The 16,223-nt window shown below is 40.3% G+C and overlaps 5 protein-coding genes across 10 annotated transcripts; 3 read left to right on the forward strand and 2 right to left on the reverse strand.

The window, feature by feature from the left end:
- Positions 1-211: 211 nt before the first annotated feature.
- fkbp7 (FKBP prolyl isomerase 7) lies at positions 212-4,671 on the forward strand. Of its 5 annotated transcripts, none has more exons than XM_058081252.2 (6): positions 218-537; positions 603-738; positions 1,726-1,804; positions 2,523-2,674; positions 3,642-3,769; positions 4,044-4,671. In XM_058081252.2, the coding sequence occupies exons 2-6, from the start codon at positions 699-701 to the stop codon at positions 4,203-4,205; spliced, it is 561 nt and encodes a 186-aa protein (XP_057937235.1). In that variant the 5' UTR covers positions 218-537; positions 603-698; the 3' UTR covers positions 4,206-4,671. The 5 variants fall into 5 exon arrangements, with proteins under 5 accessions (XP_057937237.1, XP_057937235.1, XP_057937234.1 ...); XM_058081251.2 differs by having other exon boundaries at positions 606-738; XM_058081253.2 differs by having other exon boundaries at positions 218-531; positions 606-738.
- Positions 4,672-4,688: 17 nt separating this feature from the next.
- On the reverse strand, positions 4,689-7,331 carry osgepl1 (O-sialoglycoprotein endopeptidase-like 1). Its single transcript, XM_078795250.1, has 7 exons — positions 6,618-7,331; positions 6,157-6,544; positions 5,884-6,088; positions 5,422-5,570; positions 5,009-5,139; positions 4,846-4,917; positions 4,689-4,767 (listed from the first exon to the last, which is right to left on the reverse strand). The coding sequence occupies exons 2-7, from the start codon at positions 6,406-6,408 to the stop codon at positions 4,689-4,691; spliced, it is 888 nt and encodes a 295-aa protein (XP_078651376.1). The 5' UTR covers positions 6,409-6,544; positions 6,618-7,331.
- Positions 7,332-7,398: 67 nt separating this feature from the next.
- Positions 7,399-13,477, forward strand: adat3 (adenosine deaminase tRNA specific 3). The gene is made up of 2 exons (XM_058081246.2): positions 7,399-7,534; positions 9,596-13,477. Exon 2 carries the CDS (start codon positions 9,600-9,602, stop codon positions 10,632-10,634), a length of 1,035 nt encoding a protein of 344 aa, XP_057937229.2. The 5' UTR covers positions 7,399-7,534; positions 9,596-9,599; the 3' UTR covers positions 10,635-13,477.
- alkbh6 (alkB homolog 6, nucleotide demethylase) lies at positions 7,402-8,871 on the forward strand. Of its 2 annotated transcripts, none has more exons than XM_058081247.2 (2): positions 7,402-7,534; positions 7,834-8,871. In XM_058081247.2, the coding sequence occupies exon 2, from the start codon at positions 7,839-7,841 to the stop codon at positions 8,541-8,543; it is 705 nt and encodes a 234-aa protein (XP_057937230.2). In that variant the 5' UTR covers positions 7,402-7,534; positions 7,834-7,838; the 3' UTR covers positions 8,544-8,871. The 2 variants fall into 2 exon arrangements, with proteins under 2 accessions (XP_057937230.2, XP_057937231.2); XM_058081248.2 differs by having other exon boundaries at positions 7,404-7,534; positions 7,837-8,871.
- ormdl1 (ORMDL sphingolipid biosynthesis regulator 1) lies at positions 11,770-16,091 on the reverse strand. Its single transcript, XM_058081256.2, has 4 exons — positions 16,014-16,091; positions 14,346-14,525; positions 13,209-13,360; positions 11,770-12,591 (listed from the first exon to the last, which is right to left on the reverse strand). The coding sequence occupies exons 2-4, from the start codon at positions 14,517-14,519 to the stop codon at positions 12,456-12,458; spliced, it is 462 nt and encodes a 153-aa protein (XP_057937239.1). The 5' UTR covers positions 14,520-14,525; positions 16,014-16,091; the 3' UTR covers positions 11,770-12,455.
- Between the last annotated feature and the right edge of the window lie 132 nt (positions 16,092-16,223).

Here is a 16,223-nt window from a genome sequence, read left to right on the forward strand (position 1 = left end):
CTACAGCGCCCATGAATTAATAATACCTGTCAGTTTAAACTCAGGGCTAAGCGTCAAAGCTTTCCAGTGTTCAAACGTCATCAGGAAACTTGAAGTGTGCGATACCACAAATTTTGCTATCGATCTGATACTAACCGAATGCAGTAGGCCGATAACAATACGTTTTACTTTGATATTTTTCATTGTCTGGATGATTTTTTTATTATTATTGATTTTTTTTATTTGTCGACCATGATTAGAACCACCAAAAACTCGTGATATCAACATATTTCTTTGAGAACAACTTGACAATGTGGAATACAAACAATACAAACAAATATTGTAATACATTATAATACAATTTTATTACATACGATTGTCAATAGTTCAAAATAACCAAACTAATGCAGCTACTTTAGTAGCACAGATACACAGAGAAGTTTAAAAATATGGCTCTCATTACGTTAGTATCGGTCATATAACGATCGACAATATCCAGAGTTGGATCGACTTGCCCACCTCAAGTTGCCACGACTGCAGCAGCAGAAAGATGTGGAAGTTTGTGACCTACACACTTTGTCTCTTTGTGTCTTCTCAGCTGAGTTTTGTGTGTGTTTGGGCAGCAGAACTGGACGATGAGGTCAAGATTGAAGTTGTGCTCCAACCGGAGCAATGCGAGAAAAAAAGCAAAAAAGGAGATCTGATGAACGTTCACTACGATGGCTTCCTCGCCAAAGATGGTTCCCAGTTCTATTGCAGGTTAGTTGGAAGACAATTGTAGTGCTTTGAGGAACTTCATTAACCTGACTTAATTGCTAACTCTCTTTCTGAACATAAAATATTCATATTTTTTCTACTTTTTGCTCAAATCTCACAATAAACGTGAGTTTTTTAAACAATTATTTTAACCCTTTAAATACCCATCCATCCATTTTCTGTACCGCTTATCCTCATAAGGGTCATGGGCATGCAGGAGCCTATCCCAGCTGTCTTTGGGCGAGAGGCGGGGTACACCCTGGACTGGTGGCCAGCCAATCACAGGGCACATATAGACAAACAACCATTCACACTCACATTCATACCTATGGACAATTTGGAGTCGCCAATTAACCTAGCATGTTTTTGGAATTTGGGAGTAAACCAGAACCCACGCATGCACGGGGGAACAGAGGTACCGCCACACAGAGATGCCCGATGGTGGAATTGAACTCGGGTCTCCTAGCTGTGAGGCCGGCGCGCTAACCAGAGTACCAAACTCTGTTAAAATGCTGTTGTACTACTTCGGCAGACAATAAAAAAAATCCCAGTGACTTCCATTTTAACCACCGTGTTTCAACATATTAGACAATAAACAAGCGTCCCTCATTTAGCACGGTGAATTGGTTCAAGACCCAACTGTGATAAGTGATTTCAATTAGGATTCAGCATTACTAACTGGTATATTTTAGTAGTTAAAACGTAGAAAATGTGCTTACGACTTTCAAAATACAGTTTTGACCATCATCAGAGCCCCGTGGACAGGAAATAACACCCCTACAGTCACCTTCACACTCCTGTTGTTCTTTGTTTAAACCACATTGCTCAATTCTTACTGTATGTGCAGGCTATGGGATCACTGCTTTTTTTTAACCGTGGTTGTTGTTAAAGCACTGTATAAACAAGTCTGGTATGTTGGTTTTCCAATTCTCAACTGTATTGCATGGCTGTTTTTGTTTTACTGCTTTTGTCTTCTGTTTTACATTACAGCCGTTGAGCTGAGAGGGCATCACATCTCCTACAGTGTTAACTTCTCATCTCCCCATGGAATGACTAAGCATGCAAAGAGGTTTTCGTCCTTTCTCACTTGCGTTGCACTAACAGCTTCACCTTTTTAGACGTGATGGGGGAAATCCTGTTATGGAATGCTAGCATGTAAAAGATGCTTTATTTACTGTAGTCTCTCTGTCATTTGGAAAAGTAATTTTGCTGAATGTGCATGTTATCTGACAGCTTTGCCTCCCTTTCTGGACAATCTGAATCCATAAACCTGAGTAGTAGACACACTTTACAAACCTGGTTTAATGAAGTGAACTAACGTTTAATGACAAAATGTAAAGGCATCATTTATTGTGAGCGTGTATCAACATGTTAACCACACAATCTGAATGAATGATAAGTTAATACTGACAAATGGAAAAGGGGGAGGATGAAATGAGCTCTTTTTCTTCCTACTCCTTTTCAGACATATGGAACATCGCAAGTGTAGTCACGTGATGTTCACTCATGTAACTTTATAAGCATTTCCGAAACACCTCCGTCAGTTTCACATAAGCGCAGATAAATCGGTAAGTAATCATCATTCTACATTTCTTTTCTTCCGATTTGATGGTCCCATCCTTCTGTTTGAATGGGTTGAATTTGAGATTCACTTTTTTTGTTTACTCACAATGGCTGTGGCGTAAGTCTGCATATTAATTTAATACCAAATTGAAGGGGAAAGCAAGATGAAGCAGTATCCAAAGTACAAAAGTTCATACAACTAACTATTTTCTATTCTTTTTCAGTCGATCTGACAAAGCTGGTCACCCACAGTGGTTTGTACTGGGTGTCGGGCAAGTTATCAAGGGCCTTGACATTGGAATGATGGATATGTGTCCAGGGGAGAAAAGGAAGATAACAGTTCCTCCTGCCCTGGCCTTTGGAGTGAACGGCAAAGGTAAACAGATGTACACACCAGCAGAGAGTGAGGACACAACATTAGGTTATATCGAAATTGATGTTTACCTTAATCTATGAGTACTACACCTCTATAAATTACTACCTTGAATTCCGGTGTACTTTTTTTGCGGTTTATACAGTGGTGCTGCTAATTTATGGCTAAATTCTCATCTTGTGACATCGCATTCAATTCAGAACCACTACTAATTGTTTATATATTGTGCTGTTTGCAAGTCAGTGAGGAAATGGTTATTCTTTCTTTGGCAGGAGCCAATCACAAGCTACCAGTGCACTCACAACAAGCTTGTCAACCCAAAGTAAAACACAGGAGGTCATTATATATGACAACATTATAACAAAAGTCTAACTCACGGTGTCATCAACATTTTCGTAACACTGAACTCATCACACAGCAACTTAACACTCTGAAGGTATACCTCATAAAAAACATAGAAACATGTACCAATAGGAGATTGAAATTACAACAAAAAATCTTATAAAGCTTTCTCCGTAATGCATTACATCTGAGCAACGCATTCATTGGGGCGCTGCAATTACATCAGCCTCCCTATCAGCTCTGGGTCCTCTGGCTCCCTCAGGTGTACAGAAGCAACATTGCAGCGCCATCCACCATTTTCTGTGCTGCTTGTCCTCCAATGAAATGGTTTGCTTAAACAAAGTGCATTATGGGAAGGCTTTAATGTTTTGCTACAGCATTCACCCTTTCTCACTGGCATTGCAACAGCGTCACCTTTTTTAAGCACGATGATGGCAATCCTATTATGGAAAGCTCCAATATTGCTATTTTGAAGGAGATTCTTCATTTACTGTAGTTTTGCTGTCATTGAGACATTTATTTTGCTGAATGTGCATTTTCTTTCTGACAGCTTTGCTTCCCTTTCTGATATTGAGTGATAAACATACTCAATAAATGATGTTTTGCTTTTTGCATCTGACTGAACTAGGCCCCGTGCCACCAAACGCTACTGTCGTATTTGAAGTGGAGGTTTTCTCCGTGTCCAGGGGACCACGCAGCATGGAGGCTTTTGGAAACATAGACATTGATAAAGACCGCAGTCTCACAAAAGCAGAGGTAACAATTAAGCATGACAAAATTGATGGCTGGCTTGTATGTAAAAAAATTGTATATTGGCCAATCAATCATTGTTATTATTCCATGTAGATTTTACACTATACAAAAATTACACATTAGCTGTGTTTACCTAGAAAGACTCACTGGTCACAACAATATATAAATATTCACAATATAAGAGATGTATTTAGAAAAATAACTTAACATTTACCATGTGTGTAAGATGGTGGCTGTTAAACTATAATTAATTGTCATGGTGTTTAATTGTTTGCAGGTAAAAGATTACTTGAAACTTTCATTTGAAAAAGATGGGAAGCCACGAGATGACCCCTTCTATGAGAAGATCTTGAATGACATATTCCGCAAGAGTGACAGTGACAAAGATGGCTTTATCAGTGCAAAGGAGTTTAACATTTATCAACATGATGAGCTGTAGTTTCTATAGTAGTTGCTATTTCTCAGTATGTTGAAATACACTGAAATACACTACCAGGATTGGACTGTACAGTCACAGTAGGGTTTGCAACCTTACCACAGACTAATCCAAGGTGCAACTACCGTAGTCTCCTGAGACTGACGGATGTCAACAGTGTTTTGTCTGAACTCTTTTTGTACATGTTACAGTATATTTTCACTCACACTGACTTCTTTGCAGCCAGTTCCCATCGATGGTGTGAATGATTGTGTGAATGGCTCTGTCTCTTACGTGGTCTGTGACTAACTGGCAACCCTACCTCTCATCTAAGATCTGCACGTGCGAACCTGTGCAGGATAGCCAGTATTTATATTGAAAGATATCAGACAATATGCCATTACAGAGAACAACATTGCATTAAACCAACATCACATCTGTGTAATTTTCCTTTATACAGTTTCATGCACAAAATACATACACAGTATATCATACACCATTGATTCTTTACATTTTCATCCTGACCGGTGGTAACTTAATAGCTGCTGCCTTCACGGCTGCTGTGAGGTCAACACCCAGTTGTGCCCTGCAATGTAATATTTAAGCACAGTTTAGTTTGGCATCACAACATATATTGAAATAGTACTCGCTTCACATTGCTTACTTGGGCTCATAGCTTATCTCTGCATTCGGAGGGAGTACCCCGCTTCCTTCCCTGAGTCGCTCAACACCATTCCTGATTAAACATACACAGAAAAGGTATGTCTCATGTAGTCTTGTGAAATATATTTCAATGCCAAAAAGAATACAGTCTACTTGTTACGCACCAAGCAATCATCACTCCATTGTCAGTGCAGTATTTGGCAGGAGGGGACAGCAGACAAAGGCCCGTTGCATCAGTGATGATGCGCAGTACCTTGCGAATGTACTGATTGCTTGCAACTCCTCCAGACAGTACCTAGTAAAAAAAAATAGCACAATCTGGTTTTTTTTTGTATATTCTTTTTCTATCGTCATGCTCATCATCTCTTAACACCCTGTGCTGCTCCACAAAAAAAGTAAAACACATCTTTGGGGACATTAAAAAGTTCCACTGTATATTTATGCTAACTGTTAAATTTAACTACTGAAAACACAAATTGAAATTTTGTTCGCATCCCATACCGCTCACCATTGAGGTGTTAGAAGATTTTGATCAGGAATAGATTTAGAATTTTTGAAGAACGAGTGATACACCTACCAATGTAGGACTGACTGACGGCAGGAGTCCATTGGCCTTACAAAACAAGATGGCCCGATGCGTACGTTTTGCAAGATGACAGGCAACTGTGTGCTGTGTCGCAGCTGCGATATCATTCACGCATGACAGCAGACTTCCACGTTCAATACCTGTAGACAAAGGGAACAAAAATATATATGCAATGCCAGTGGTTAGGCCAATCAACCCTGCCAGATAAGTGTTGACAAACCAATCATCTCCTTTGTATCATGTATCAATTGTATCTGGTTTATCTACTGTGGACATTGTTGGGCTAACAGTGCAGCAATAATTCCAAATATAATCTCTATTACATCAGTATAAATTGTATGAGTTTGGACTAGATTATGACATTATCATATAAAGAAAAATCCACAGTGCTCTGAAAATGACAAACTTGTAAATCAGCTGCGTTGTCATGAAGGAGCTCATGTGTCCTCATACCTTCCTCTGCTTCTTTTTTCATTATCGTCATGTTAATTTGATTTCGAAGGCCAGCAAAAGAAAAGGAACAATCATAACTTTGTCCCATAGGTGTCTTGAAAGAAAACTTTGTCCTGTCACCATCTTTAGCCAGGAGTTCTAGTGCTTGTCCTCCACTCAGCGTGGAGCACTGTGGGTGTCTTATAAGTGACAAACGTCTTGCTACCTGTTAATCAACAAAGACAAAATATTAGCTTTATATCATTATTAGAACATCATTGTTAATGGCCGTACTTTATCTAGTGAATCACCAGGAGCTTCATCCAGAGTGTGACCCAGAAGAAGGAAGTCGTCTACTCCGCGAGCTACAGCAAGAAGGGAATGGCCACCAGAAATAAGCAATACCAGGAATGGGAAAGAAACGGGCTCTAACATCCGGACAGTCAGGGCATGTGCTTCCATGTGGTGGATGGGGATGAAGGGCTTGTTGTTCTGCCTCACAAACCTCCGGCTGAACTCGAGACCAATGCCCAAGCTCAGTGCCATACCTGGCTTCACTGTGGTGGCCACAGCTGACAGCTGGCTTGGGTCCACACCGCTCCTCTCCAAAGCCTCCTTGACTACATGCTCAATGTGTTCCCTATGGAGCTTTTGTGCCACAGTGGGAATGATACCCCCTGCCCTATTGGGAAAAGCGCACCAAGGTCAAAACTAAATCACAGAGGACAGCAATGACTTTTAAGAAGTATTCTCACCTCAGATGCACCTCTTTCTATGAGTGTAGAGACTCCCCCAGTACAGTCCCAGTCTCATCGACAACAGCCGCCCCTGTGTCATCACAACTTGTCTCAATACCCAAAACCAGTCGTGGGCAGCTCCTCGCCGATACAAGGTATCTACTTGACCGATTCAATTGTAGTAGCCTGTGTATAGTTGCTGTTTTCGAAGCGAACATGCTAACAGACGTTAATAGTAGCCAAAGATTAGTTTAAATCGAAAAGGAACTGAGAAAGACATAATGTCAATTTAAAGATTATCTAAAAGAAATGATAAATTACTTCTTCGTTGCTACAATTCAATTGCGAAAGTTCTTCTGTGTCTGCATCTCCTTTTTCGTCTCCATTTTTTCAACCGGTAAGCTACCATGTAAATTGCATACAGCCACCTACTGCACCGGAGTACACAGTGAGCTTTTTTAATGACAATATACTTACATATACTACATATAATGTTATTTATGTTGTTATTATTGTAGTCCGTCGTAGTATATTTACCAGCTATCTTGAAGGAGAGGTTCACTGCCTGTGGATAGTGTAGTGTAATTCAATTTTTGGGTGGCCATAAACGCACCAAGCTTGGGGCGCGGTTTGGCGTTAGTTGAGAAAAGCCACTGTTGTTTTACGGATGTGCTTTGGCGTATTACGGCAGACAGCAGACGAGTATTTGCAATAAATCTGCATTTCCTCGCTATTTCACAGATGGAACTAATCGTTGATTATTTTATTTTCTGGTCGGATCGCCGGTTCCATGGGGTCGCATAACTGACGTCACTTCCGCTAGAACCGTAATTGTCCCAGTCGAGTTGCCGTAGCATTTCCGCTATAGAGCCAGTTGAGTTGGCTGATGTTGTTGACCACACAATAAGTCGTGAAAGGTATTGCTGTCAAACGAGGTAAAGTATATTTATGTGTTTATTCGTGCACTATATCATATATTATTGTCGCATTTTGAGCGCCATATGATAACAACGTGGTGATGTGTAGCTTGTGCTTCCTGTTGAGGCACTCCAAACAACCAACTCGACGAGAAGGCAAAAGGAAACTGTAAAAATGTGTAAAACCTGTACTTAGCTGACAAGTACGGCTCTTCTTTATGTTACACAGTACGGTGATAGGGTCGCTAAAAGGTGGATACGTTGCGAGTTGTCATATTTACTCTATTTAACGAGCATTTCATGTAATTTTTCTTAAGGAGACATGGAACATCCAGCTTGTGTTTCGGAGGAATTGAAGCAATTTGTTGTACATGGTGCTCCATCTACAGTGTATTACATCCCAAATTTCATATCTGAAGACGAGGAGTCTTACCTCCTGCAGCAGATCTATAAGTCACCTATACCTAAATGGACCCAGTTGTCTGGCAGAAGGCTTCAGAACTGGGGAGGTTTGCCACATCCTAAAGGCATGTTGGAGGAAAGGATGCCTTCCTGGCTTTATGGATATTGTGAGAAAGTTTCTTGTTATGGTGCATTCAATGGGAAAACAGCCAACCATGTGTTGGTGAATGAGTACAAACGAGGAGAAGGGATTATGCCACATGAAGATGGTCCCCTGTACCACCCGACAGTCACCACTATCAATCTTGGCTCTCACACCCTACTGGATTTCTACAAACCCATCCATCAGCTGGAAGGCAACGCCATACTGGCAGAGGAGAATCGGTATCTTTTCTCACTGCTCTTGAGGCCACGTAGCCTTTTGATACTCCAGGATGACATGTACCAGAACTTTCTCCATGGCATTCAGGCCAGCGAGCAGGACACTCTGACAGACAAGGTGCTTAACCTAACGGCCGCTGGAGCCAAGCCAGGAGAGACACTGACCAGAGGAACCAGAATATCCTTAACTATTCGATATGTTCCCAAAGTATTGAAGACAAAGCTTATTCTAGGAAGAAGATGAAGACAGAAGTTCCCCACTTTGACACAGTTATTCTATTAAACAAAAGAAAATTGTTGATTAGGTCATAATGTCAATATTAAAATCTCAAGTCAGTGGATCAACATTTTTGAATTTGAATGTTTGCTTCCTCTGTGCTAACATTAGCAGATACCTCAGCATTTGGAACCCAATATCCTTAAAAATAAAGCGCTAGCATATGTTACCTCTGCCAACAATACAGGAAAATATGCAGGAGGCTGTGTTTGAATGTTACCAAAGCAACTTAAAACGTTCTCTTGACTGACATTATACAGTACTTCACTCCATTGAAGGGAATCCAATGTCTAATAAAAGCTCAACGAGATTCACTGTCTTATATTTATATAACAGTGTGATTGATTGAATTCAAATAAGCGAACATTTGATCTCAAGTTCCTCTTTACTCCCCTTTTGGCTTGGTTTTCATGGCAATAGTAGCAGACATTGTACACATAAAAATATACAGTATTTTTGACATAATGACTTAATATAATCAGTCTGACATTTGCACAACTTCGATAAAAATTTTTTTTTATTAGGACTACAGCTAATGATTATTGTAACCAATGATTAATCGGTCAATTATTGTTTTGATTAATCGATGAATCTGATTTTTTAAAAAACACTTTCTTTTGGCCTCTTTATTCAGAAATAGAAGTTTTGAACTGACACAGAGAGAAGAGAAGTGCACAAACACCATGTTTCCGCTTGAATATTATGTTACAATAATGTTAAATAATTAAAAAAATTAAATGCTGGGATAGCCTCCAGCACCCCCGCAACGCTCGTGAGGATAAGCGGTAGAAAATGTTTTTCAAGTCGCTTCAGTCAAACAATAAACCTACACTAAAATCCAATCATGATCATTTTCTTGATTAATCTGAAGCTGCTTGTTTCAATTCATAGAGTAATCGGTTAAGCCATAGATGAACCACACGTACAACAGGAGTATGATTTATTTCCTGGTCACTACAGCTGCTGTGTGTAAACAAAGTAACTATTCTGTTTTAATGTGGTTTGAAATAATTTCACAGGACAATGGAGCCAGAGACAAAGCGATGGAAAGGAACTGTGAGTGACACAGACTCTTGGATTGCACATCCAGTTCTGTCAGACGAGCAAACACAAGTCATAGAGCTGATTGATGCATTTGCTGCACCTATTGTCAACAAGAGAGAGGCATCTCGACTCGTCAAAGAGTTGAATAGCATCTACCCCTTGAAAGGACTTCAGCATGTGAAGAGGGTCCGGGCGAGGAAAGAGGAGGGCTGCCCTCACCCTTTGGAGGTCCTCTTATGTCTCGTCAGTGAAGCACCAAACATGACCTCAGTCAGCATCGTGTCTCTGCTGCCATCAGGTGGAGTTGGACATGACGGACTGGGTGAGCCTTTCATAGTCAAGGTTCCTGCCCGTCCTCCTTTGACAAGACCCCAGTTCGAGCTGGCGAGCAAACACTGGCCCACCTCTTTCCATGAAGACAAACACCTGACCGATGCCATGAGAGGAGACTTCTTCAGCAGTGCTCAGAAAGCCAAGATGCAATTGTACATGACCCATGCTGTGGCCGCTGCCAAAAAGGGAAAAGTTTTGGGAATGGAGGCCGTGGGAGCAGTCGTGGTCAATCCGGTCACGGAAACAATCATTGCAGTCGGCCATGACTGTAGACGTAAACACCCGCTTCATCACGCTGTCATGGTATGCATTGACATTGTGGCCCGCATGCAAGGTGGTGGCTGCTACTCCTTTGACGAGTACCCTGCTTGCAGTTCTACATCGTCTGGTCCCGTTTCAACACCAGTCTCACCCTCCGGTCTTCAAACAGAGGGGACTACGCAGCAGCCGTACATATGCACTGGATATGACCTTTACGTGACCCGAGAGCCTTGTGTAATGTGTGTTATGGCGCTGGTCCACTCACGGATAGGTCGTGTGTTCTACGGCACGGCCTTTGCAGACGGAGCCCTTGGAAGTAAATTTAAAATCCACACACAGAAAGATTTGAACCATCACTTTGAGGTCTACAAAGGTGTATTAGGCAAGCAGTGTCAGGATCTCAACAGTTTGTCTTTTTGAAACCTATTTATTTTAGACCGTATGTGGGCCTTCATTTTAAAATAATTGTACTTAAATGGTGATTATTCTCAGACAGGCTGGGTACACTATGGTTTGCAGGCCATATCAGACCTGTTTTGTTTGCCTTTTAATCCGTTTTATTATTTTTTTTAAACACTGAAGATGTAGCCAGCAATGTGATTAGTCTTGAACAAAATTACTGTAGTTTCTGAAGCGAGATTCTACAAGTCATTATGGTAATCTCGGGGAATACATCACATCAAATGTAGCTTTTACAGGAGAGATTTATCTCCAGCTCACAGATGTGATGAAGACAATGTAGCATCATCATCATCATCATCCTTGCACACCAACTTAATGGATGATAACTAGGACAGTGAAGACACGCACAAGTCCACCGACACAAGACATCTTTGTTGATGGCACACATACAGCAAAACCATGCACTCATTTATCTGAAATACATGTTTCATACAGTCACTGTATTTTCATTCCTGTCTATAATGTAGCCACGTGGCTGCTTTTTCCTTCACTGGAACGATGCTCGCTGTGAAGAGAACCATCTGGAGCAACATTCCTACTCACCTCTTGGAAAAACTGGCATCAAGCGTGCCCAAACCAGTTTTTCAGGTGATTTAACAAGAATGCCGCAGCTACTTATTACTGAGTACTTTTCTGACCATTTCATTTAAAAATTTTATAAGCTATAGTTTTAAAACTTGATCAGCTGATGAACAACTTATTTCACTTTAATGCTTGTTTGCATTTTTCCTGGTTTCACTCCCACTTCATTTTGCATTTGAAGATCAACTTAGAGCCTCTTTGAGATCTAACAGTGGAAAATATTTGTTATCAGTGTGTGGCCAATAAGTTAAAATAATTTCCCACCCCTGTGGTAGGAGCATATTTGGGGTTAAAAACTGATGTGTGCAAACCTATACTAACTTACAAAATGGGTGTCAAACTCAAGGCCTGGGGTCCAGCTCAGCTCTCACTAAAACATGGAAATAGTACGTGTCATTAATACACTTAATCTTTCTTGCTAAAAGCATTTGTTTTATTCAAATTTTGACTTGTACTGAATGCAATTTTAGTTTCCTTCACTTTAATCAATAATAAACATTGGAGGCAACAAAACATGACAAGTTTATTTATTTACCAAACCCCTAAAATAAAATGTTAAATATTTGTACACTTGAATACGTGCTTGCCACTACTTCTGATTTCATTAGTTATCAGTTTGTTGGTAAACATTACAAACAGTCAACAGCTACTAATAATGTCATGATGTCTGTGAATATTTCCGTTGTCAAGACTAGAGCTGTTCCAATTTGAGACCCTTTATGAAATCAGTGTACCAATACAGAGACACGGCTCACTCGAAGTAAATATTTTTGAAAAGTACATTTGGGGTATTGCCACGGCTACACACAAATGTCATTACAATTAGTGTCACCAAGTGAATTCAAGTCAGATCAAGAAAAACAAACATTCATATTCATGAACAATTTTGTAAGTTTACCGCCTTGAAACTCCCTGTTCACATATTTATAACTTACAAAATAAGCTGAGGTTAATCAAAAGGCTACAGATAATTAAAAAAAAAAACAACCTTCCTGATACCTGGGCCAGCCCAGGTCAGCCCACACCGAAACACATAATAACTCAAGTTAAAATTGCGCGTTGCAGCTGGTCTTCAAAAGTTTCCATTTGAAAATGTATTTAACTCAATGATTTCAATGACAATGTAATTATTTGCACAGCATATTACACACGCATGTTGAACAGAAGATAATATACTGAGTTCATCTTGAACCAGACTTAGTATTTGTTAATCCCAAAGACTCTCACTCCATGCAGTTGTGGTAGCTTGGGGATCAGCACGCTTAAAAGTGAGGTCGTGTTTATGAAGAAGTGTGTTGTGTCATATTTTGTGTAGAAACTTGCCAAAAAATATCTGTGGAGACAGAAAACGGGAAAGGTCACACACACTGAGGGATTGATCTTAAAATTACAGACTATTGAGCACACCTGAATATAAACCACACATACCAAATTTAAGCAGAAAAACTAAGTTACACTTTAAACCTTGCAATCCTACCTACTCTGATCAAACTTACTTAAGATTTGTCAGATTCAAACACAATTGCTGCACAAGCCTTAAAAATGGGATATTAGCTTCTGTTGTGGAAATTGACACAAACATTTAAAAAAGGGGGTTCTAACAAACACTGTTGTACCGGTAGTCTAGCACTGTGATCAATTTCTGCTCCAATTTTATGGACTTGAACAGCAGACTATATGTGGTACTGTAAGATGTGACTTGCGCAGTGCACAATTGCACGCAATTATCTGGTCACAAAAATCTGTAAAAACAAAAACGTTCCTTGTAGCAGTACAGGCCTGCACCATTTAAGCACCACCACCTTTTCAAAGTTTCAAACACCAGTATGTAAATCCAGCCCCAATGATGACGGCTTGTTCCCAGGGAGTATTTTATCGTCTCACTCAATGTGATTTGACTCTGTATAAGGGCCGAGATACATGTTTCATAAAAGGATGAAAAGTACTTACAAAATGATTGGGGAAATAGTGAAGAATTTTCTAGAAGATGTGAACTGCATGCCATAATCGAGCTGTTCCCAGTGTGTAAGAAGTCTGGCCTTCCCTTGGTCAGGGGTCTCGAAGGGCGTCCCTTTCACCGCATGCATAAACACGTACATTCCCTGAAGATAGTAACTCAGTTAGTATCCAATCACTGTGGCTAGAGCCTGACACAAGCAGACTCACAATGCAAATTATTCATTTATTCATTTTCTACTGCTTATCCTCACGAGGGTCACAGGGTGCTGGAGTCTATCCCAGCTGTCTTCGGGCGAAGGGCGGGGTACACCCTGGACTGGTCAGCAATCACAGGGCATGTTTTTAGAATGTGGGAAGAAACCGGAGTACCCGGAGAAAACCCACGCATGCACGGGGTGAACATGCAAACTCCACACAGAGATGACCGAGGGTGGAATTGAACTCAGCTGGCGACCAGTCCAGGGTGAACCCCACCTCACGCCTGAAGACAGCTGGGATAGGCTCCAGCACCCCCCCACGACACTCATGAGGATAAGCGGTAGAAAATGAATTAATGACTAAACAGCGGATTACAACATTATTGAGCTAGCCAGCTGTCACAGACTCTGTAACTAAATAAAGGTTGCATACCTCCCATGTTTATTTGTTAATCTGAGTGTCTAAGACTTTTTCTTTAAGGTGGAAAAAGTCGCAAATGAGATCTGTTTATTTGTAGGCTGCTATTAGTCGATTATGGACAAAATCGTATGAAACAAATTTGACTATGAACATCTTTAGTCAAAGACAGTCCCACTGTGGTGGACCAGTAGTTTCTAGTTCATGGCAGGTTTGAACCTGGTTAGTTCCTGAACATCCTAACCGATTTCCTTTTATTGTGCATTGGTCTCCTCCTATCCCCTGACAATACCTTTTTTTTTTATGATTTGGAGATACCTGTTCGCCCTCGCTCATAAACATATAATGGGACTGTCTGTACTCCGTACAAGTGCATGCAGCATGGAACTGGCTTGATCTGTCTTTGTGCTATTTAAAAATATAATCGAACAGATGCTGTTACATCCTGAAAGGGCCAATTATGAGGTTTTCAGCAAAGTGAGAAGCAAGGCAATATGCATATTGGATACTTACAAAGTTGTGTATGACATTCGTGAGGGTCCACACCACTGGCACACTGAAGAACGGTATGCTCAAGAGCACAATGTGAAGTATTCCAACACCGAGTGTATACGTGAGCCAGATCCCTCGACTGTTCATGACCCGAGTGTTTGGGTTCACCTCACTGTGTGCCACACCCACATTCATTCTGTCCTGTGAACAAAAAAAATACTTTTAGTTTATTCTATATTTATTATAGAATAGTGTATGTGCAGTACTGATGGGCTCTACACGGTTGAGGCTTCTGAGTCTGTGTCAAGTACTCCAGGAAGTAGAGTATCCAGACTCATGTCAAGGGCTGCATACAGAACAAATGGAGGATGATGCTTAACCAACTCCATGTAGGTCAATATACGCCAAGTCATCTGAACAAAATGTAATTAATTTCACTTTAAGAATATAGCAGGGCACCCCACCTCTTGCCCCAAGTCAGCTGTGATACCAAATATTGTCTGGGCTGCACTTTGGACACCACTGGTTTAAGTAAAGTGACATAATTGACAACATTAATAGCCTCGTTTATGCCCAGTGAATCTGGTGGTTTCATCATCTAGTAAATCCGAATATGAACAACTTCTCATCCGTTCCAGAATAAAGTCTTATCATTCAAAATCAAATATATATATGAATTAGTCTTTAAAAAAATCAAATCACTTGGATCCTATGTTTTCTAGTGGATTTTGAAGTGCATGGCCGCAGTGTTGCTGAAAACACACACACACACAGAAAACAAGTTTATTAATTATCAAACTTTTGTGTGGTTTCACACATTCATTTATGACCATCAGATGCCCATCACATGCTTTTCAATCCAGTGAGTCATTTTTCATCACATTGCATAGCTTAAGTATGATTTTCCTCTGGAAATAAAATGATACCATAAAAGTATCCCAAACAAATATGCATATTAGTACTACTTTATGTAATGTAATATGTATGCAGCCGTTGTTGATTCAGTTTAATTTACATATTTTTAGTTTGCATTGCAAGAGTCCAAACTACTGCAAATTAGTGACAGTGGAATGTACCCCATAATAATTAGTTGTTGTTGTTGTTTTTAAGTAATAATTACCAAACTATACCTTTACCCTGTGCAGGCCTAATGGCGACTAGAGAATATATTAGTCAATCTCGTTGAACTTTGTTCCCTGGCACACTTTCAGCCAATAGCTAAAGTTTCAATTCTAAAAATGTGTTCCACATTATCGGCCTTATAGGACAGATGAGTGACACAATTAACAGATCAGTCTTTGCCATTCTGTAGCAGGTTCCGCGTCGTTGCAAATGCTGGACCAATATGACGTAGTCAACACAGTATAACATGACAAGAATTACCCAGCAGTCAATAGTAACATGAAACTTAAATGCTCTTAAACATTCATATCCACAGATAGGAGATGCAAATGGTATCACTGGTGCAACATTGTAAATGTTCAGTACTGACGCAACTGGAAAATATTGTAAACGAGATTCAAATTTATATCAGTTTGTTCTGTCGCTGTCACTGCCTGGAAAGTCTTCCCTTGAAACATACTGTAGCAGATGGTTCCCGAATGTTTTGTAAAATACTATACGTTCGATTAAGGTATGTGGAGGTAAGAGTGACATCGGAAAAATAGAACCCCAAAAACATAAACTTACAAACAGCACGGTAACACTGCGAAGAGAAATGTCGACCCACTTGTTGATGTGTTCAGTCTATGGGCGCAGCCTGACCGGAGCGGAAGTACTGTGTAAATCATGTTAAAGAGCCCTGAATTTAAACTGCTCAGGCTCTTTCGCAAAGTCTGTAATGACATTAACCAACAGTATGCGTTTGTAATGGGCCTACAGGTACATGACAGTGTTTGA

The sequence above is a fragment of the Doryrhamphus excisus genome, linkage group LG12, assembly GCF_037039965.1.
Source record: "Doryrhamphus excisus strain RoL-2023G ecotype Guam linkage group LG12, RoL_Dexc_Guam_v1.1, whole genome shotgun sequence".
Lineage (NCBI taxonomy): Eukaryota > Metazoa > Chordata > Actinopteri > Syngnathiformes > Syngnathidae > Doryrhamphus > Doryrhamphus excisus.